This window comes from Gracilinanus agilis, chromosome 3, assembly GCF_016433145.1.
Source record: "Gracilinanus agilis isolate LMUSP501 chromosome 3, AgileGrace, whole genome shotgun sequence".
NCBI classification, from domain to species: domain Eukaryota; kingdom Metazoa; phylum Chordata; class Mammalia; order Didelphimorphia; family Didelphidae; genus Gracilinanus; species Gracilinanus agilis.
In genome coordinates this window covers 172,915,763-172,934,015 of record NC_058132.1, presented here as the reverse complement: position 1 = coordinate 172,934,015, position 18,253 = coordinate 172,915,763, and the positions used below count along the sequence as shown (strand labels likewise).

General features: G+C 36.0%; 1 protein-coding gene across 2 annotated transcripts in view; it reads left to right on the top strand.

Annotated features, from left to right (window-relative positions):
- Positions 1 to 132: 132 nt before the first annotated feature.
- SESN3 (sestrin 3) overlaps positions 133 to 18,253 on the top strand; it is an 84,493-nt gene continuing 66,372 nt past the window's right edge. For both annotated transcript variants that reach the window (XM_044668381.1, XM_044668379.1), the window contains exon 1: positions 133 to 565. In XM_044668381.1, coding sequence (XP_044524316.1) covers positions 482 to 565 — 84 coding nt within the window. In that variant the 5' untranslated portion in view covers positions 133 to 481. The remainder of the gene's footprint in view (positions 566 to 18,253) is intronic.

Below are 18,253 nucleotides of genomic sequence, written 5' to 3'. Positions count from 1 at the left end.
GCGGCGGCGGCGGCGGCGGCGGCGGCGGCGGTTCGTCTTTAGCCTGGTAGGGGGGAGGGGGCGGGGGGCTGGAGACTGGAGGAGGATGGGGGCGGGTGGAACCTCGGGCCGGTGAGGAGCAATAGCCGCCGCCGCCGCCGTAGTCGTAGTTGTCCTTCGTTGCTGTTGCTGCCGCTGCCGCTGCCGCTGTCGTCTCCTCCTCCTCTTCGGTCTCCGGCTGCAGCGGCTGCCTCACTTCCCTGCTCCAGGTCCCGTCCCTCAGTCCTCCAGTCCCGTGCTGTCCCACACCATCCTGCCCCTTCTCACCCCTCCTCCCCTCCAGTGGAGTAAGAGTCGGAAGCTGGGGGGTGGGCTGTGTGCGACGGGTCCTGCCGAGGTAGTGACAGCCCGCTTCACGGGGCTCTTCCCCTTCGCGCCTCCTCCCCCCCCATATCCCGGTCCCAGCCCTCACCCTCTCCCCTCACGGCGCCCCTCGACCAGGATGAACCGGGGCAGCAGCAGCACCCCTGCCACCGCCACAGCCGACTACCTGCTCTGCACCAACTGTCGGAAAGTGCTGCGGAAGGTACGGGACCCCCGTACCCCCGACATCGTCCCCCTTTCCCTAGGGGAAAGGCCGCCTTGTAACACGGTTGGAGGGATCAGGGCTTATAGAGTTCCTAGGTTTCGGGGGCACCCATCTGATGCTCTAGGGACTTCTTAGGGAGCTGGGTGAAAGGGGTGGGTGGGGGTGGGGGGCTTTTTTATTTGCACAGTTTGTATATTTGTATTTGGGTGCTTGTGCTTTCTTACTGTCCCCATTCCTTTTTTGGGGGGATGTGTGGTGGTAAGAAAGATGAAATGGGGAACCTGTTTTCAATTGGCCACTGCAACTTAATCCACCTTCTCCTGCAATTTTTTTGTTGATATGCATATTAGTGTATAAAATCTGAAAAAGCCCTCCGTTTTTCCTAAAGAACCTGGTGAGCTCTTCGATGTAGGTTGATTTCATCATTTGCATACTGCCACCAGATCTATCTCTTACCCCCCCACCCCCCATCAATCCCAAACCCCTTTTTCCAGTCCTGTCGTTGTGTGCATCTATGCCTGTGACTGAAATACCAGGGGAAAAAAGCAACTCGAACTTTATGCCCATGGGAAAATGCTAATTAATATTTCAGTCCTTGAGTCTCCCTCCGGAGGCTGATGTAGGGATGTCTGCCCTCCCCCAGTTTATCGAACCCCACTTCTTTCAAAAGTATTTTCTTTGTCTTACTGGATTATCAGCCTGTACCTTTTCCGAGTGATTGATAAAAAGTTTGCTGCAGTGTTTTTACATGGTATATCTAGCTTAATCAATTTTCTACTTTGAAAGAAAGAAAAAAAAAAACTTGGGGGTGGGGGGAAGTGCTCTTTTGTAATGAAAAGGCTTTTAATTAGACTTCAGCATTTAAAAATCCCACTGGGTAATATTATAATCAGTTTAGAATTCTTCTTCCCAACCAATTTCTACATTTGATTAAGTAGAAACATTAGTTGAGATGCTTCTGTTTGTCCAGTGTAAATGAATTAAAATTGCTGAGCTGTGCAAATGCATTGGGACCAAAAGACCGAATAGGAGGAATGCTGGACCGTTTTTAGTCAATTTCTCTAAATGCATTTTGCGCTGGGATTGTTCTTGTAAATATTAAAAAACCATGTAAGTAAGCAAGCTCAAATATTTGCGCTCTTTGTCCAAAAACTGTTTTTCTTCCTCTGTGGGTCAGGCGAAGTGCCAATCAAAGTTGTTTTTCAAGCCTCTTTTCCCTGCAGTAGGGCTGCTGGCTTTTTTTTTTTTTTTTTTTTTTTTTTTTTTTTTTTTTTGGTCTTGTTTTATTTGAGGAGGGGGTGAGGGAAGCAAAGGGATTGCTGTTTTAAAGTTAAACCAAAAGTGAAATATGCCTTAAATTGTGTTTATCGGTTACGTTTCTATTAAAAAAAAAGATTTTATTAAATGTGCATGCTTGGTATGTGCAGTTATTTTTTCCATAAACTCTGGGATCATATTACAGTTGATACTTGCTCAGCTCATTGTAGCGCAGCTTGTGAGAAATGTAATGGATCAGAAGTGCAGATCAGCGCAGTTGAATGTTAACTGTTTCACTGCAGGGCCAGATGTCATCTCATAAGCTTTAGCTTATTTCCATTTTTTTCTATCAAAATAACTACAAGTTATTAAAAATAAAAGTTGGTGATGATTACTTAAACTCAAGATGTACATTATAAAAGTATTGATATAATGAGTACTCTATAGACTTAAGGAATTTAAATTGATAAATTATAATACCTTCCACTTGATTGTCTTTGAAGAAGCAACATTTGGAAAGAATCTAAAATTACTAGCTTTTTAAATGTTTCTACTTTTAACACAACCTCTTTCCTGATTGTTGATTAAATAAAGTATTTTTAAAGCAAAAATGAATATTCTTCATTTTCATGTAATTATATACTAGCTTCTTGCAGATTTGTGCCTTTGCTGCAATTTCAGTAAATTCAGGTATATAATGTCATTATATGAAGTAGCTTAAACTGACTAGATGGAAATGGAATTGTTTGGACCAGTTGTGACATGACATTGCAGCATCTGTAGCTTTGGAGGCATTGCTCCATTCTTGATTGCTCTGAAAATAAGTTTAGATTGCCAGTTTTGTCTAAATATTGACATTTGTAGATTGATGTTTTCTAACAGTTGATTATTTCTGCTAGTGAGAATAAACCTAAGTAAAATTCAGTTTCCCAATGATTCCTTGAAAAATACTTTTTCCAATGTTTTACATGATTGCACATGTAAAGTCTATATTATATTGCTTACTGTCTTAGAGAGGGGTGAGGGGAAGGAAGAAGGGGAGAATTTGGCACTCAAAACTTAAAAATGATTGTTAAAAATTGCTTTTACATGGGAAAATAAAATATTTTAAAAAAGAAAATGCTTTTTCCCTTTTTATCAATAATTTGTGATTATGCTTTTCCTTCTTCATTTCAGTGATATTCAACTGGCTCCCTAAATATTTTTAATTTAATGTGCTCTTTAGATAAGGACTGTGTCAAGGATGTCAATCACAATTTCTGACTTTTTTTGCAATTATTTCTACAGGTGGGAGTGGATGTTGCCCTTGTGGTGGGGTATAGTAGTTACATAGTTTAAATTTTGAAACTTCAAAGAATTAAGAATTCATCTGTTAAATCCTTAGCTTTTGCCCCAAGGGGCATATGGGTAAACCCAGAATTTTCCATTCAATCTGAATTTGCTTCTCAAAAGTACAGAATAAATTTCTATTGCTTCTAATTTTTTTCATATGAATAGCTCTTTAGTCAATAGACTAAAAAAAATAGAGGTATATAATAGATTGGGTAAAAAAAAAATGATAGCAACAACAAACCATACCACTAAAATTGCTAACAACAATACTACCTCTTATTCTTCATATCCAATTGAATTGATTCTGAACATTGTTGTGTTCTACCTAAAGTCCTACCTAAAGGTAGGAATTTTGATAATAGTTTTCTGAAGTTTGTAATATTCTTTTAAAGTGGAATTCTAGCCTGGCTAGAATTTGAAAGCCACCTGAATTTGACTTACCTGTTTAATTACAATGTTATGGGCAAAACAGGAGGGTAACTAAGTTGTCACTCCATAACAGTATCTCTTCCTGTCAATAAGGAGTAACAGCTACATGACTCAGTAGAGTGTTGGAACTGAAGTCAGGAATTCAAATTTGACCTGAGGTACTAGCTATGTGACCCTTGGCAAGTCACATAAACCTGTTTGCCTCAGTTCCTCATTTGTAAAATGAGCTGGAAAAGAAAGTGACATTATCTTTGCCAAGAAGACCAAGGGGTCGAGAAGAGTCAGATACAATTGAACAATAACAAATAGCATAGTGATATATAATCTTTAGGGATTCTGTAGTCAGTGCCCTTGATAAAATGAATGAGATTACTTAATGACCCATGAAAATTGAATGTTAATAATTTTTTGCGTCTGTAAAGTGGTATAGCTTTGAAGTGACAACTTTGCCACAAAATTCAGATATTTTGACAACTTTAATGGTCATAAAAGATGTTTTAAAAGCTAAATTGGTGACTACCTTAAATCTCCAAATAGAGTTATTTTGGATTGTACCTTGGTTTGAATTTATAACAATAGCTTGCTTTGTTTAGTCAAACTTCTTGTTAACTTTTTTTTTTCATTTTTTTTTTAAACCCTTGTACTTCGGTGTATTGTCTCATAGGTGGAAGAGTGGTAAGGGTGGGCAATGGGGGTCAAGTGACTTGCCCAGGGTCACACAGGTGGGAAGTGGCTGAGGCCGGGTTTGAACCTAGGACCTCCTGTCTCTAGGCCTGACTCTCACTCCACTGAGCTACCCAGCTGCCCCCTTCTTGTTAATTTTTAAATTTTGCCAATGCAGTATTTTGTGTGCAGTGTACTTTTCCTTTAGAGAAAAGCTCAAACTTTGTGAAACATGGGATTTTTCCTTAATAATGGTAGAGGCAAGAGTAACACTTTTTTTTTTTACTAAAAAGTTCTTCATAGGGTGACTATGGCTTTTCAGACTTGGACCTTTTGGTAATTGTAGCTTTTCTGATGTGTGTGTAATTATGCTGTTCAGTAAAGACAAAGCTATTATGTTCTCAACTAGAACTATTTATACAATGATTTTGAATTTACATTTCTCTATTAGTGTTCTACCTACTTAAAAAATTCAACTTTTTGTTAGATTAGATGTTTTAATTATTTCAACTTTAAATTGACTGAAGCAAATTTGACTACTTTAACAGAAAGAAAATCCACTAGCCAGAAATGAAGAATGAAACCAAGAGTTGATCAGAAGTATTAAAACATCTAAATCAGAGGGGGAGGAAGTAATTCTCAAGGATCTCTTTAAGTTTTAAGATGAGGATAGGATTTCCTCCTTTCCTGTTACTCTTTAATCAAGCATTTTAAAAAAGCACTCACTATGTGCCAAGTTAAGGGTAAAATTATAGTGTATTATGGGACACAAAGGCCATAGTGGCTGTTAGGTCTTTTTAAGATTGACTGGGACAGAATTGGGCATATGGTTCTCCTTAGACTTTCTGATATTTTATTCAGTTAATATTTATAGATAACTAGAAAAAGGCAATGTGGTATAGCAGATAGTGTACTGAACTTGGGTTGATGAAGATACGTGAGTTACTTAGCTTCTTTTTACCTCAGGTAACCATTAGAATGGATTGTCCAAGCTACACATAGGAAAAATTGCTATATTGATGTAATATCTATAAGATATCCATACCTTACTGATTCTTGACTCTGTAAATTATGGGATTATGTAATTTAAAAGACATGGTCAAGGATTAACTCCCAGATAAATACTAAGATAGGCAACACATTTTTCTGAACTAACCTTTTCTCCAAACACCAAGCATCTGCTCTCTGTGGTCTAACCCAATTGTATCACACTCAAATAGAAAATAATTTCTGTGGCCTGCATATTGAGTGAAAATATTTTTATCTTGTTAAAAATTTGGAAGATGTGCCAGTTTAACACCTTTGATCTAACCCAACTTTATGTAGCCCTACCTACTTCAGTATCTACTGAACAACTCTATCTTGAACAAAAATCTCATATTTACCAGCATTTCACAGCATTGAAGTTTACCTGTCCTATATATCACAGAATCACTTGAGCGGGAAAGAATTCAGAGGTCAAGTAAGAATCCTCATGTATGATGGCTTGACAAGTGTTCATCCAGTTTCTGCTTAAGGATTTCTAGTGAAGAAGATCCCTTAATTTGTTGAGGATACCTACCTCACTTACTTCATGCCTTTTGTGCCTCAAGCCATGTCTGCACATCTAAAGTGGTAACTAATTTTATAAACTAATTCAGTCTATAAATGGGAAGGGCCCTGAAAAAGCCTTAATAGTCTTTCTCTTCTGTCAGGGGCCATGTATTTTCATCCCAAATAGAAAAGAAAACAATAACAAAGAACCTATCTACTTTCAATGAATTTGTCTCTATCTAGTCCTTGGTAAGCCACATTCTAGGGTAATTCTGGAAGTCTGAAAGCAGACAGATGTGACCTCAGTTTTTTAAAATCAGAAAAGGGGCATTCTGGAAACCATAATTTTTGAGCCTGATGTTAATCTTCTCAAAATTCTCAAGTGAATTTTTAAATAGATGGTTTATTCCATAGAAAAGGAAGATCTTAGAATTATAGTTGGAAGAGACCTTAGTGGTCATTATTTCAGTCACCTTATTTTACAGATGATAAAACTGAGGCCCCCAGAAGCGTTAAATGATTTGCTTAAAGTCACACAGTTAATAAGTAGCAAATCCAGAATTCAAACTTGTATTCACTTACTAAATCTAAAACTCTTACCATTATTCCATGTGTCAGTACTAACTCCCTAAACCATGTGAAACCACTCATATGATTTCATGTAGGGGATTCTTGGGGTCAGGAGGAGAGCTTTATTAGCATGGTTGATCAAAGGAATGCTATTGATACAGCTTATATTTTAATAAGGCACAGAGTTCCTTACAATGTGTACAACAGTAATGGACTGGATGTTTGGTGGATCCATAGCTTGTTGAACAAAATTGTGATTGTTAGATAAAGTGTTGGATTTTCAGTCTGAAGAGAGGTATAGAGCCAAGGACTATAGGCCTCAGACCTCAGCAATATCTTGTTTAATAATATTTTTTAATCAAGAAGTTCTAGATATATAAGTTGTATATATATTGTATTAATGTTTGTAGATACTGTAAAGCTTAGAGTGATAACTAATTGAGTAACATTGAGTAACAACAGCATCAAGATTTAAATATCTTGATGGGCTAGAACATGGAATGAAACTAGATAAAATTTGATTGTGATAAATGTAAAGTCTTATACTTTCAAGAAAGTTTGATAAGTATAGCATGGAAATTAGCTTATGTGAAAAAGATTCAAAGATTTTAATTAATCATGAACTCAGTATGAGTACCCTTATGGGATGATTGCTCAAGAACCTAAACAATCTTAGTTTCCGTTGATATAAATACATTATCTAGGAAGAGAAGGTGAAGGTCTTAATATATTATGTACTAATCATACCTTTCCTTGAGTTTGTGTTAAGCTCCAGGAGCCCCATTATCAAGGCAGAAAAAAACAAATAACAACCACCAATATTTATGTAATGGGTTTGCCTTTTGAAAAGAACTTTTTCTACCTTATTTCATTTGAGCATCACAGTAACCCTTTAACTTTAAGGCAAATATTATTAAGTGAAGCATCAAGGCCAGCACCATAGAGTAGTCTGTACTGACTTGAGATATTCATCAGAACAAGGCACTCAGAATGAGATTACAGAGATGGAGATTTTACTTTGTAGCTCCCACATTTTTTTAAAAGTTACCTTCCATCTTAGAATTCAAGGCAGAAAGGTAGTAATGGCTAGGGCCTGGAGGTTAAGTGACTTGCCCAGGGTCACACAGCTAGGAAATATCTGAGAAGAGATTTAAACCAGGGCTTCCCATCTCTAGGCTTGGCTCTCAATCTGCTGAGCCATCTAGTTGCCCTGTATCCCTCACATTTTGATACTTAGTATGAATTCCTAATTTCTGGCTTCATAAACCAATGACAGTGCTTCCATTTTTATTATAAATTGTGGGATCAGTTGTACAATCACAACTTCTTAGTCATGATTCTAACCAGATCATCCACATGTTTTCGAAAGCTGTGGAGACTGCATTGAATTTAGAGAGCCTTGGATATAAAACCTTCGTGTGACACTTATTAGTAGTGACAGAAAAGCCATTTAACCTTTCTAGCCTCACTTTCCCTGATTCAAAAATGGATTAATAATCTACAGAGAATTAGTCTAATTTTCTCTCCATGAAATACTCCTTCAGATAACTGAAGACAGCCCTTTTGGGCCAAATCCTTTACTTTTCCCGGCTTAACATCCATAGTTCACAAGCACTTTCTTTGACAACATGATTTTGAATCCTGACACCATCCTGGTTGAACTTCCCTGAATATACTTCATTTGGGAGAGACAACATAGTAAACTATAGGGTTAGGTGTGAGATTACATGTGATTTAAATACATACATATAATTTGATACTACATGTGTGTATGTATATTTTGTACTTTCTAAGCTTTAATAGCAGCTTGTGTATATTTAGCACTTTATCCAGTCCAACAAGATGGGTATCTACTATGAGATAACAGTGTTCTTGATATGTAGCCATGCAGTATCTGCACAGTTCCAAGAGGAGGTACATTTTTCAATGGCTTTTGTTTTTGCGGAGGAGGCCTTCTTTATTCATTGAACTGAAAAATGCCTCCTTCTAGCTTTTATCCATTGGTCTAGACCTGCCTTCCTTTGCCACATGTGACAAATATAATATGCCTTCAAAATGCCTTTGGGTATTTGAAGGCAATTATTATGTCCATTTTAGGTTTTACCTTCTCCAGTTCCTTCAACCATGAGACTGTTTTTGAAGGATGAAGGGAAGAAGAGAAAGAGAGAAGGAGGAAGAAAAGAATAACTTTTGTCTTCAAATGCTTTCAGATATTTGAAGGGAATTATGCCCATTTTTAAGTTTTACCATTTCTAGTTCTTTCAACTAAGCTTCACATTATACAATTTTTGAGGGAAGAAGGGAAAGAGAGAAGGAGGGAGAAAAAAAGGAAGAGAAGCATTTATTAAATATTTTCTGTGTGCTAGGCATAGAAGATACAAATACAATAAACAAGGCATTCCCTCTCAAGTAGCTTACACTCAAAATGGAGGAAGACAGCATGCAGAAAGGAGCCAAAAAAAAAAGGGGGGGGGGGGGATGAAGAGTGACGATTCTTGAGGAGGGCAAGATTTTGAAGTCTGGAAGCCAGAAAAGGGGCCAAGAAGGGAAAGGAGGCTGATCTGGATTCTCACCACAAAATGGAGGCATCAGAAGACATTTAGCAATGGGAGTTGGGGCTGGCTTCACAGAGGGATATTCAGGTTGAATAGATCACAGAGAAAGTTGACTGTAACAGGTAAAGAGGCCCCAGGAGCTGAACAAAGTTGGAGGATGAGATAGCAGCAAAGAGATGATCTTGAAGTCTGGAAGCCAGTAACAGTGCCAGAAAGGGAATTAATTCCCCTTATTCTAGCTTATCATTCATATTAATTTTTGGATACTCCAATCAATCTGTTAGAATGTTTGGAGTGAACTTCCTCCATTGGTACACATTTCAAAAGTTCTCCTCTTCTCTGTAGGATGTTCATCCATGGGTCCTCCACAGAGCTATAGACAGAGTTCTAGTGGCTTCATATAGAACTTTGACATTACAGTGGTATCTTTGGAACACATAAGCTTTTTGCTGTTGGATATGTTCCATATAATCAGTTACATTTAAATTCATTTAAAAGTACTTAATAAGTCCACAGAAACATTTGGTATAGTTTTATATCAAATATGATGGGGTTACCACATTATATAATGTTTTCAAAACTTTTCTGCAAATCATTTCAGTGTTTGTTGTAACACAGTAGAACATTGGCTATCCAGAAGCTATTTTTGTGGAACAACTCTGGACCTTAGAATTAACTGCATAAGTAAACTACTTGGGGCAGAGAAGTCATTCCTGAGAACTTAGTAACAAATGGACCCAGCCAAAAAGAGTTGAATAGAAGACTGAAAGATTATACCCTAAGAATTTTGGTTGAATTAGGATACAGAAATGAGACTGGTGAACTATAAACAAGCCAGCCTTTTTACAGGAGAGCAAAAAAGAAACTTAAGAAATGAGAAAAGTAGCAAGATGAGAGGATAGTGATAGTAATTAAAATTGTAATAGGGGCAATAAATCCTGTAGTACTCTGCCAAGAAGAGAGTTATCAACAAAACGGTGGATTATTATCCATTATTCTGTTGAGCAACTATGTAGTCTAGAGGAGCAAACATCTACCAGTATTTCTGTATAGGAGATCTGGGTCTATTGGTTTTTTGTTTGTTTGTTTTTAACCCTGGCCTTCTGTCTTAGAATCAATACTGAATATTGGTTTGAAAGCAGAAGAGGACTAGGCAGTAGGAATTAAGTAATTTTCCCAGGATCACACACCTAGGTAGTGTCTGAGGCTAGATTTGAACAGAGGACCTCCCATATCTGGGCCTGGTACTCTATCACTGAGCCTCTAAGCTGGCCCCTATTAACTTGTTTTTAAATACTTGGATATCAATTTTAATATAATTAGTTTCCTTTGTAGTTCTGTGTATTTTATATATTTAAAAACATTTCAGGAAAAGTCAGTAGGTTTTACCATGCTTCCAAAGGGGTCCTTACCACAAGAAGGTAAAGAATCTTTTCTGTAACATTTAGAGAAAAGATTCATCTGCTCTGGAATTCAGGGGTAGTTTTCTGTCTGTATCTAATTAACCTCTGTGACCATTAGGGAAGATTGAATAGCTAGGAATATAGTGTGTTTGAATGGAAGAAAAAAGACCTTTGCCATAATGCAGTATTAGAAAGACTAGCTAAGACTTAATATTCTATGATCCATGTACACATACCACTAAAGCATAGTATAGTAATTGATGTTTATAATGGTGGCTTGTTAGTAGGCAAAGTAAGTTGCTATTTAGCATATTTTGCTGAAGAAGATAGAGAAGTACTTAGTACTTAGTTAAAAATACTTAATTTTCTAAAACTTTCCATGAAAGAACTAAAAACAAAATACTGGAATCTAAAGGGTTTTTACACTGCCAGCTAGAAAACTGCTTTTTGATACTGATTATAGCTCAATCATTCCCTGAGGATTCTGGATTATCTGAATTTTTACTGTATATAATTTCTTTTTATAATCAGCTAAATGTGGTGTTCCTTAGTAAAACTTCACTAAGAGGCAGAGAAAAATAGATTTTCATTAGTTGAAGATTACACAAATTTCTTTTGTTGCAATTCTTGGTACTTAAAATTAAAAAAAATACATATATATTTATATATGTGTATGGGTTTACAGCAAATCATCTATTTTGTGCTATAGGGGTTCTTATAGGTCAAATGATATACTCTCTTATTTTATAGATGAGGAAATAGTTTAACAGAGGTAACAGTGACTTATTACAAAGGTAGTAAATGGCACAACTGAGATTTAAACTTGGGTCATCTGATTCCAGATCCAGCTGTCTTCTTATTTATCTCATTTAGCCTTAAATATGCACTTTATTGTTCATGTTATTTAATTATGCCCAATTCTTTATGATCCTGTGGACCATACTGGAAGTGGTTTACCATTCCCTTTTCTAGTGGATTTTGACTTGCCCAGGGTCACACATCTATTAAGTGTCTGAGGTCAAATTTGAATTCAGATCTTCCTAACTTGAAGTAGTGGTTATAATTCAATTGAAGACTAACATTAGTTGAAGATCTTTATAGCAGGAATACTAAAATGGGCTGGCTTATTGATTCCAACATATACTTTGCCAGATTTTGTTTTAAAAATCCTAGTGCGAGATGAACTTTAAAACATTTTTTTCCTCCTAAAAGTAGATTTAGGAGTTGGTAAAATACTAATTGGAGATTTCTGTATTCTTATTACTTGGGTTCTGGTTAATAGAAGTTTTACTTTAGAAAGCAATGGTTTCATTTCTGATTTCAAAAATTTTAAACAACTACTTGATGCAAAGTACTATATTCTGTTAGTGGTCATTCCCTTTTGACCATAAATGTGTACAACAGAGTATGTCCCTGATAAAATAATAATAATACTTGTTTTAAAGGCATATTTAAAATTAATTTTTAAAAGGCCTAAAAATTGGTTAGTTAACAAAGGTGAGAGAGTTGTTAGCTTTGTGTTTTATTTCTTATTTACTTTTATTTGTTGGATAGACACAAATCAGCTGTTTGGTAAGGTTTCAATTCAAAGAGCATGTAGAGATAATGATTATACTAGGGCCTTTGAGAAAGGAAGATTCCTTTTGTTACTCATTTTATGCTTTCTTTAGGTGTTTATCAGAGCATTTCAGATGAATTCTTATGCCACCTCATTCAGAATTCTCTCAAAATTAGACTGTAACAGGAAATATTCCTCTTGAGATTCCTAGGTGGTCTGTTTTGCCACAGAGAGGCTTAGCAGTTGCATTGCCCACTAGATTATTTCTTGTATTGCATTTTGGACTGCTGAATTTTAGTCTGCTTCCAGATTTGTTCCTTTAAGTGGGAGTCTGATTCAGGGCATTTCAGGGGGTTATATGGCAGTTCAGAACAAACCTTAAGCACCTACTTTGAAGTATTACATATAGATCAGTGGTGGAGAACCTATGGAATGCATGCCAGAGGGGGCACTCAGAGCCTTCTTTGTGTGCATGACTGCTGTTGCCCCAGGACAGTGTTTGCCAGAGCTTATTACTAGAAAGCCAGAGGGATGTGGGCCAGGCTGTTCTCCTGGCCCTTTCCATGCATGCCTGAGAACATCACCTTTCTCTCTGAAAGGTTTGCCATCCAGTACTAGTTGGGCATACAAAGGTGAAAAAAATGTTCTCTGCTTTTGGAGCTTATATTCCACTCCATAATTCAACTTCATGTTTCCTACCACATCCCATCCAATTCCCCAGTACAGGTAGCCAGAGATAAAGGCTATAGAGGGAGGGACAAGGTAAGAGTCTATTGGAGTTAAGACAAAGAAGGGCTAGACATATAGATTGAAATGTGAGTCTTCTGCCTTCCTAACAAAACCTGTGTAAAAGAGTAATTGAAGAAAGAGTTAATAAGACAGTTTAGGAAAGGCTTCCTGTTACAGGAGACACTTGAGCTGAACCTTGAAGAAAGCCAGGGATTCTTGAAGTTAAAAAAAAGGCAGTTACTACCGAGTCCTCATAGTAAGTTTCCCAAAATTCCAGTGAGGAACCATGGAAATAATTCCTGCCTTTCATTGGGGGAACTCAGACCAAATCTGCTCTTTTAATATCTATAATCAGCTCAAGTGAGGAGTAGGAATCTCATAATTGTTGAACATAAGAGATTTTTGACCTACTAATACTGAAATGTGTTGGTTCCTTAAACACTCCACTCCCATCTCTTATTTTTTCCCATTCCCCCAACCTCCATTCCTTAGGCAGAGTTAAGGGATCACACAGCTCCCAAGTGTCTGAGGCCAAATTTGAACTCCAGAAGATGTCTTCCTGACTCCAGGCCCAGTAGTCTTTCCACTGTGCCACCTAGCTGCTGCTTCCATCCCTCTTCTCTATTCCTTTGCATTGGCAATCCCTCATGCTTGAAATGTTCTCCTTCACCTTCAAGATTTTGTTCGCATGTTACCTCCAGGAGCTTTACCTAGTCTTTTTAGGTGATAAAAGGTTTCCTTCTAAGGTTACATTCTGTTAGCACATAAACTTCCAGAGCAGTAATTGTTTTTGTCTCTGTATTCATGTACTTCACATAGTGAGTTCTTAATAAAGTTTTACTTACTGACTGACCTTAAGTGCTTTGGTTACAAAAATTTTTTTTTATTTTTAAAATTTTGTCATTTTTTATTCCAAATTTAACAAATCCCAAATAAAATGAGCATGCCCATATACAGTATAGAATAGGAGAGGATTGTATAGGAAACCACAAACTTCTATTATACAGAACTTGCTTTTATTTTTGAGTATGCAAGTCAACATATAACTTTCAAAACTGTCCTCTTTGTTTCTGATTCCTTCTAGTATGTAAGCACATAGCAAACATGGCAGTATGTTAGGAAACTGGATGATAATTGGGGAATACGTAATATGTTATCTTCATTTATTATTTCTTCTTGGGATTCTAACATCTTATATTTTGTTACTCTTTCTGGTAGGGTGTGATAGACATTTCAATTTATGAATACCATTGAAAATTTCATGATACTATTGTATATAAATAAGTATAACTAAACACAGAAATTCCTACTTTTTGGTCATTTTACACTACACTAAAGCTTCCTTAAAATTACTTTGTTATGAAATATGTGTTTTAGACTTTTTTTTAGTCACTTATAGTTGGTTGGGTGATGAGATCTTTATTTACAAGCATATGATTTGTTTTTTTCTCTTTATAGTAAAAAAGAGACTGAGGAAAATCAGATTATAATTACATGTTATTAAAAGTACAACCAACAAAAATTTAGGTCAAATTTACCACACATACATGATTAACATTTTATTTATTTGTTGAAGACTTCTGTGCTAAGTATCAATTATATGTGTCAATGGCTCCCCTCCAGCTTCATGCTAGAGATATTTCTGTTTTGAGAAGTCTTGTAAAATGTCGAGTTGATAAAAGTGGATGTGACCTAATTGCTCAAGAAATTAATATTATCTAAATTTTCATATTCAAATACTACAATTCTTTTGTTACTTTTTTTGTACCTTACTCAGTGCATACACTCTTGCCTTTTTATATTAGCAAATAATTAATTTTTTTTTTTACTTTGAAAATTCCCAGGGGTCAGGTTGATGACTAAGTGGATTGAGAGCCAAGCCTAGAGATGGGAGATCATGGGTTCAAATGTGTCCTCAGACACTTCCTAGCAGTGTAACCCATGGCAAACTACTTTACCCTTATTACCTATCCCTTGCCATCTTATATCTTAGAACCAATACACAGTATTAATTCCAATATGGAAGATAAAGGTTTAAAAAAGAAAGGAAAGAAAAGAAAATTCCCAGTAGTGGATTAAAAATATAAAGGAATAACTTCATGGAAGCTCTCCTATTCAGGTAGTGCCAGCACCCTTAAGTAAAATCTGGTTTCCCAGTCTTTCAAAGATACTTTCCATTTTGCAATTTCTCCCTCTAAAATATTTTTGAGATGCAATCTAAAATTTTATTGATCATTTTTATTATATAGTCATTATCACATCAGTTTGTGAATTATTTGTTTGTAGATTCTGTGGCCAGTTTTTAGTCCCATGTTGGATATTTCCAATGCCACAGGATTCTCCTGGGCCATCTCCCCCTACTGTCTGGTCAATATGTTTTCAGGAAATACAAAATAATTTTAATCTTAGGTGAACTAAAATGTTAATACACAAGTAAGTTAGATGTCAGGAAATTTTATACTATATTCCAAAACAAAATGCAACTTATTTTTGGAATTTTTAATTTTAGATAATCTGCACACTGCCATTATGAATGAAAAATAACCACTCGTGTTTATATAATACATGAAGATCTGGGAAATGCTTTCTGTATATTTGCACTTGACCCTCAAACAGTTCTCTGAGGTAGGCAGACAAATACTTTTATTCCTATTTTCTTAATTTAGATGAAGAAAGTAAGATCAAGTCACTTGCCTAGGACCCACAAAGCTAATAAAGGATCAGAGTTTAGATTCAAACCTCAGTTTCTCCTGATGCTCTAGACCAGATCTTTTTCCACTCATATCAATGTGCTAAACAAATATTTGACTGCTCCTTATTTTTATTTGTATAGTAAATTTTCTTTTGACTAAACTTTTGTTTCTGTTGTCTTTCTTTATAATAAGCTTCAATTTCTCTATTGGCTGAAGACTCCATGAAGCTTATTATTCATTCTAAAAAAACTTGAGGTGAAGTAGACTTTTCCTTGTACATTTCTAACCTTCTAAAAAGAAGATAGTATACTGATACAAAGGAGAACCTAAAAAATTATTGGTTGGGAAAATTATACCAATATATAGCCTATATGTGTGTGTGTGTGCACACGCACATATGTGTGTTTACACATGCTCTTAAACCAGGTGGCTTTTTTATTTAATGAGAGGCCTGAGTTTACAAAGTATCTCTGTTGCTTGAATACCCAATATAAAGGGTCAGGAGTGGAAATTTGAAACCTAGAATTGTATTCCAGTGTTACTTGATTGGGTATCTTGAGAAAAGCAACTAAGTGATTCTTTCCAAAAGAGGGAGGGATTTTAGATTGGTAGCAACTTGCAAGGGCAAGTTGATTTTTTGGGAGGAGAAGTGAAAACAATGTTATAGATGAAAATAAGAAAAATAATACAAAATGTTCTAATCTGATGTTTAATATATGAAATAGTAAATCTTAAACTGAATTTGGAAGCTAAAAAGTTACGAAGGTGTTATGTATTGTGATTATCTTTTTCTTACTATTGCCTACTTATTTGGGCATTACTAAAAACTATAGACAGTCTTCCCATACATACAAATAGTTGTCCCAACTCAAAGGCCTATTAAGAAGAACGCTCACCCTCCTTTCCTTCTGATTCCTATTGCTTTCCTTCCCTTCCTATTATACCTTTCCTTCTTGATACTGTAAATTCTACTTTTGCTTTCTACTTGACTTTTAGCTTGAGGAGTAAAGTCTTGAGCTGTTTTTCCTTCACCCTATTCTTGTTTTGTAACTTTGAAGATCTCTTATAACTCTATCTTGCTTCTTATCTCAACTGTTTCACAATGTCTTCACCTCAATGCCCAGGTCTGAGTATAAAGTTTTCTTGCTTTTTTTGTACATCCTACCCAGAAGCTATCATTATTAGCTCTTTTATCTTTCTACATAAGGTTTAAGGATAAAAAAAAAAAAAAGAATAAAGGAGGACTTATAGAAGGGAACCTTTTTACCTTCTGTTATTACTATTCCCTCATCATTTCTAGTACTAAAAAATCCTAAGATAGCTGGAAAGGGCTTTTTATAGCCTCTTTCTTGCTTTAGACTTAGGCTTAGGGACAAAGTTGCTTGATTATTCTGTCCACAATAGCTTACCCAGGGGAAAGAAACCTTAACGGAAGTAGATAAGTGGCAATGAGACAATGTAAGACCTTCAGTTTAATGAAAAGAGAGTAAATTTTCGGAAAGTAAAAGCTAATAGTCCCTCTATAACCTCTCGCCCTGGCCACAGTGAAAATCACTTATATAGGAGGGGGTTGGATGGGCGAGGTAGGAAATATGAAGAGGAAGTAATAATCCCAAATTCCAGTGCCAGACTTGCAGTAGAAAAGATTTACCCTTGGCATACTAAATGAGAACTCTCAATACATTTTCTCATTTAAACATTGTTATGCAGCACTTATAGTCTTCACTAATTTGGTTATGTTGCATGTATATTAAGTTTTGTGTATAACATAGTTTCTGTGAAAAATAAGTTCTGAGTTCCAAACAACTGATCTTTTTGTAAATTGAGGACTGCCTATACTAAGGACCCTGAATCAGTTTTCTTCTTTAGCACTAAAATTTCTTCTGATAACTCTCTTTTTAATGAATTTACTATGAGTATATGTCCGTCTTTTACTATTAGTTGTTTCATTTTCTTGGTATAGTGGAAAAATTACTAGACTAAGGTTAGGGAACCTGAGTTTTGACTCCTGATGTTCAGCTGATTAAATAATATGGGAATAATATTTGCATTTCTTAGAGGATTATAAAGAAAATGCTTTATAATCAAACCACTACAGAAATATCTGCTTTTGTTATTGGACATTGCTTTAATGTGATTCTTTCCTGTATTCAGATAGGGACTAAGTCTTAAAACTGAGTAGTTGGGGGAAAGAGAAGGTGTTAGGTGCCAAGCTGGTCTTCTATTTTTAGCCTTAACAGGACGTTTGGATTAGTTAATCTTGTAAGGGTTCTTTCATTTCTAATATTATGTGGTCCTTCAAAATAAGTTGATAACATGATCATTGTTGGCTCCTGTTAGGGTAAAATAGAATTTTATAAAAGGAAATGATATTAAAAATAATTTGGTCCAAAACTTTTACTTTTATAGATGAAGGAAACAAGGCTCAGGAATGTTGTAATTTGTCAAGGTCACATGGCTAGGAAGTGGCATGTGACTACAACCCAATTTTCTGGACTTTTAGTTCACCATTTTAATTTACTGGTTAATAACATTGTGTCACTAAAATCCTATTAGTTATATGTTGAAACTTTCCATTTCATACTTCGTTTAGAATTATTTATAGATCTGTATTTCAGTTTTAAAATTGTTTATAGTTAAGTACTAATTAGATTTAAATGGAGATTGAAAATGGGTACTAGAAAAGGAAAGTGGGACTACATTAACAACAAACAGGCCAAGTAACAAATTCATCTGATGCATAGTAATTTTATTTGGGATTGTATGAAATAAGTGTATCATTATTTAGAATCTTTTTTGTCGGGGCAGCTGGGTAGTTCAGTGGATTGAGAGCCAGGTCTAGAGATGGGAGGTCCTTGGTTCAAATCTGGCCTCAGATATTTCCTAGCTGTGTGACTGGGCAAGTCGCTTAACCCCCATTGCCTAGCCCTTACCACTCTTTTGCTTTGGAACCAATATATAGT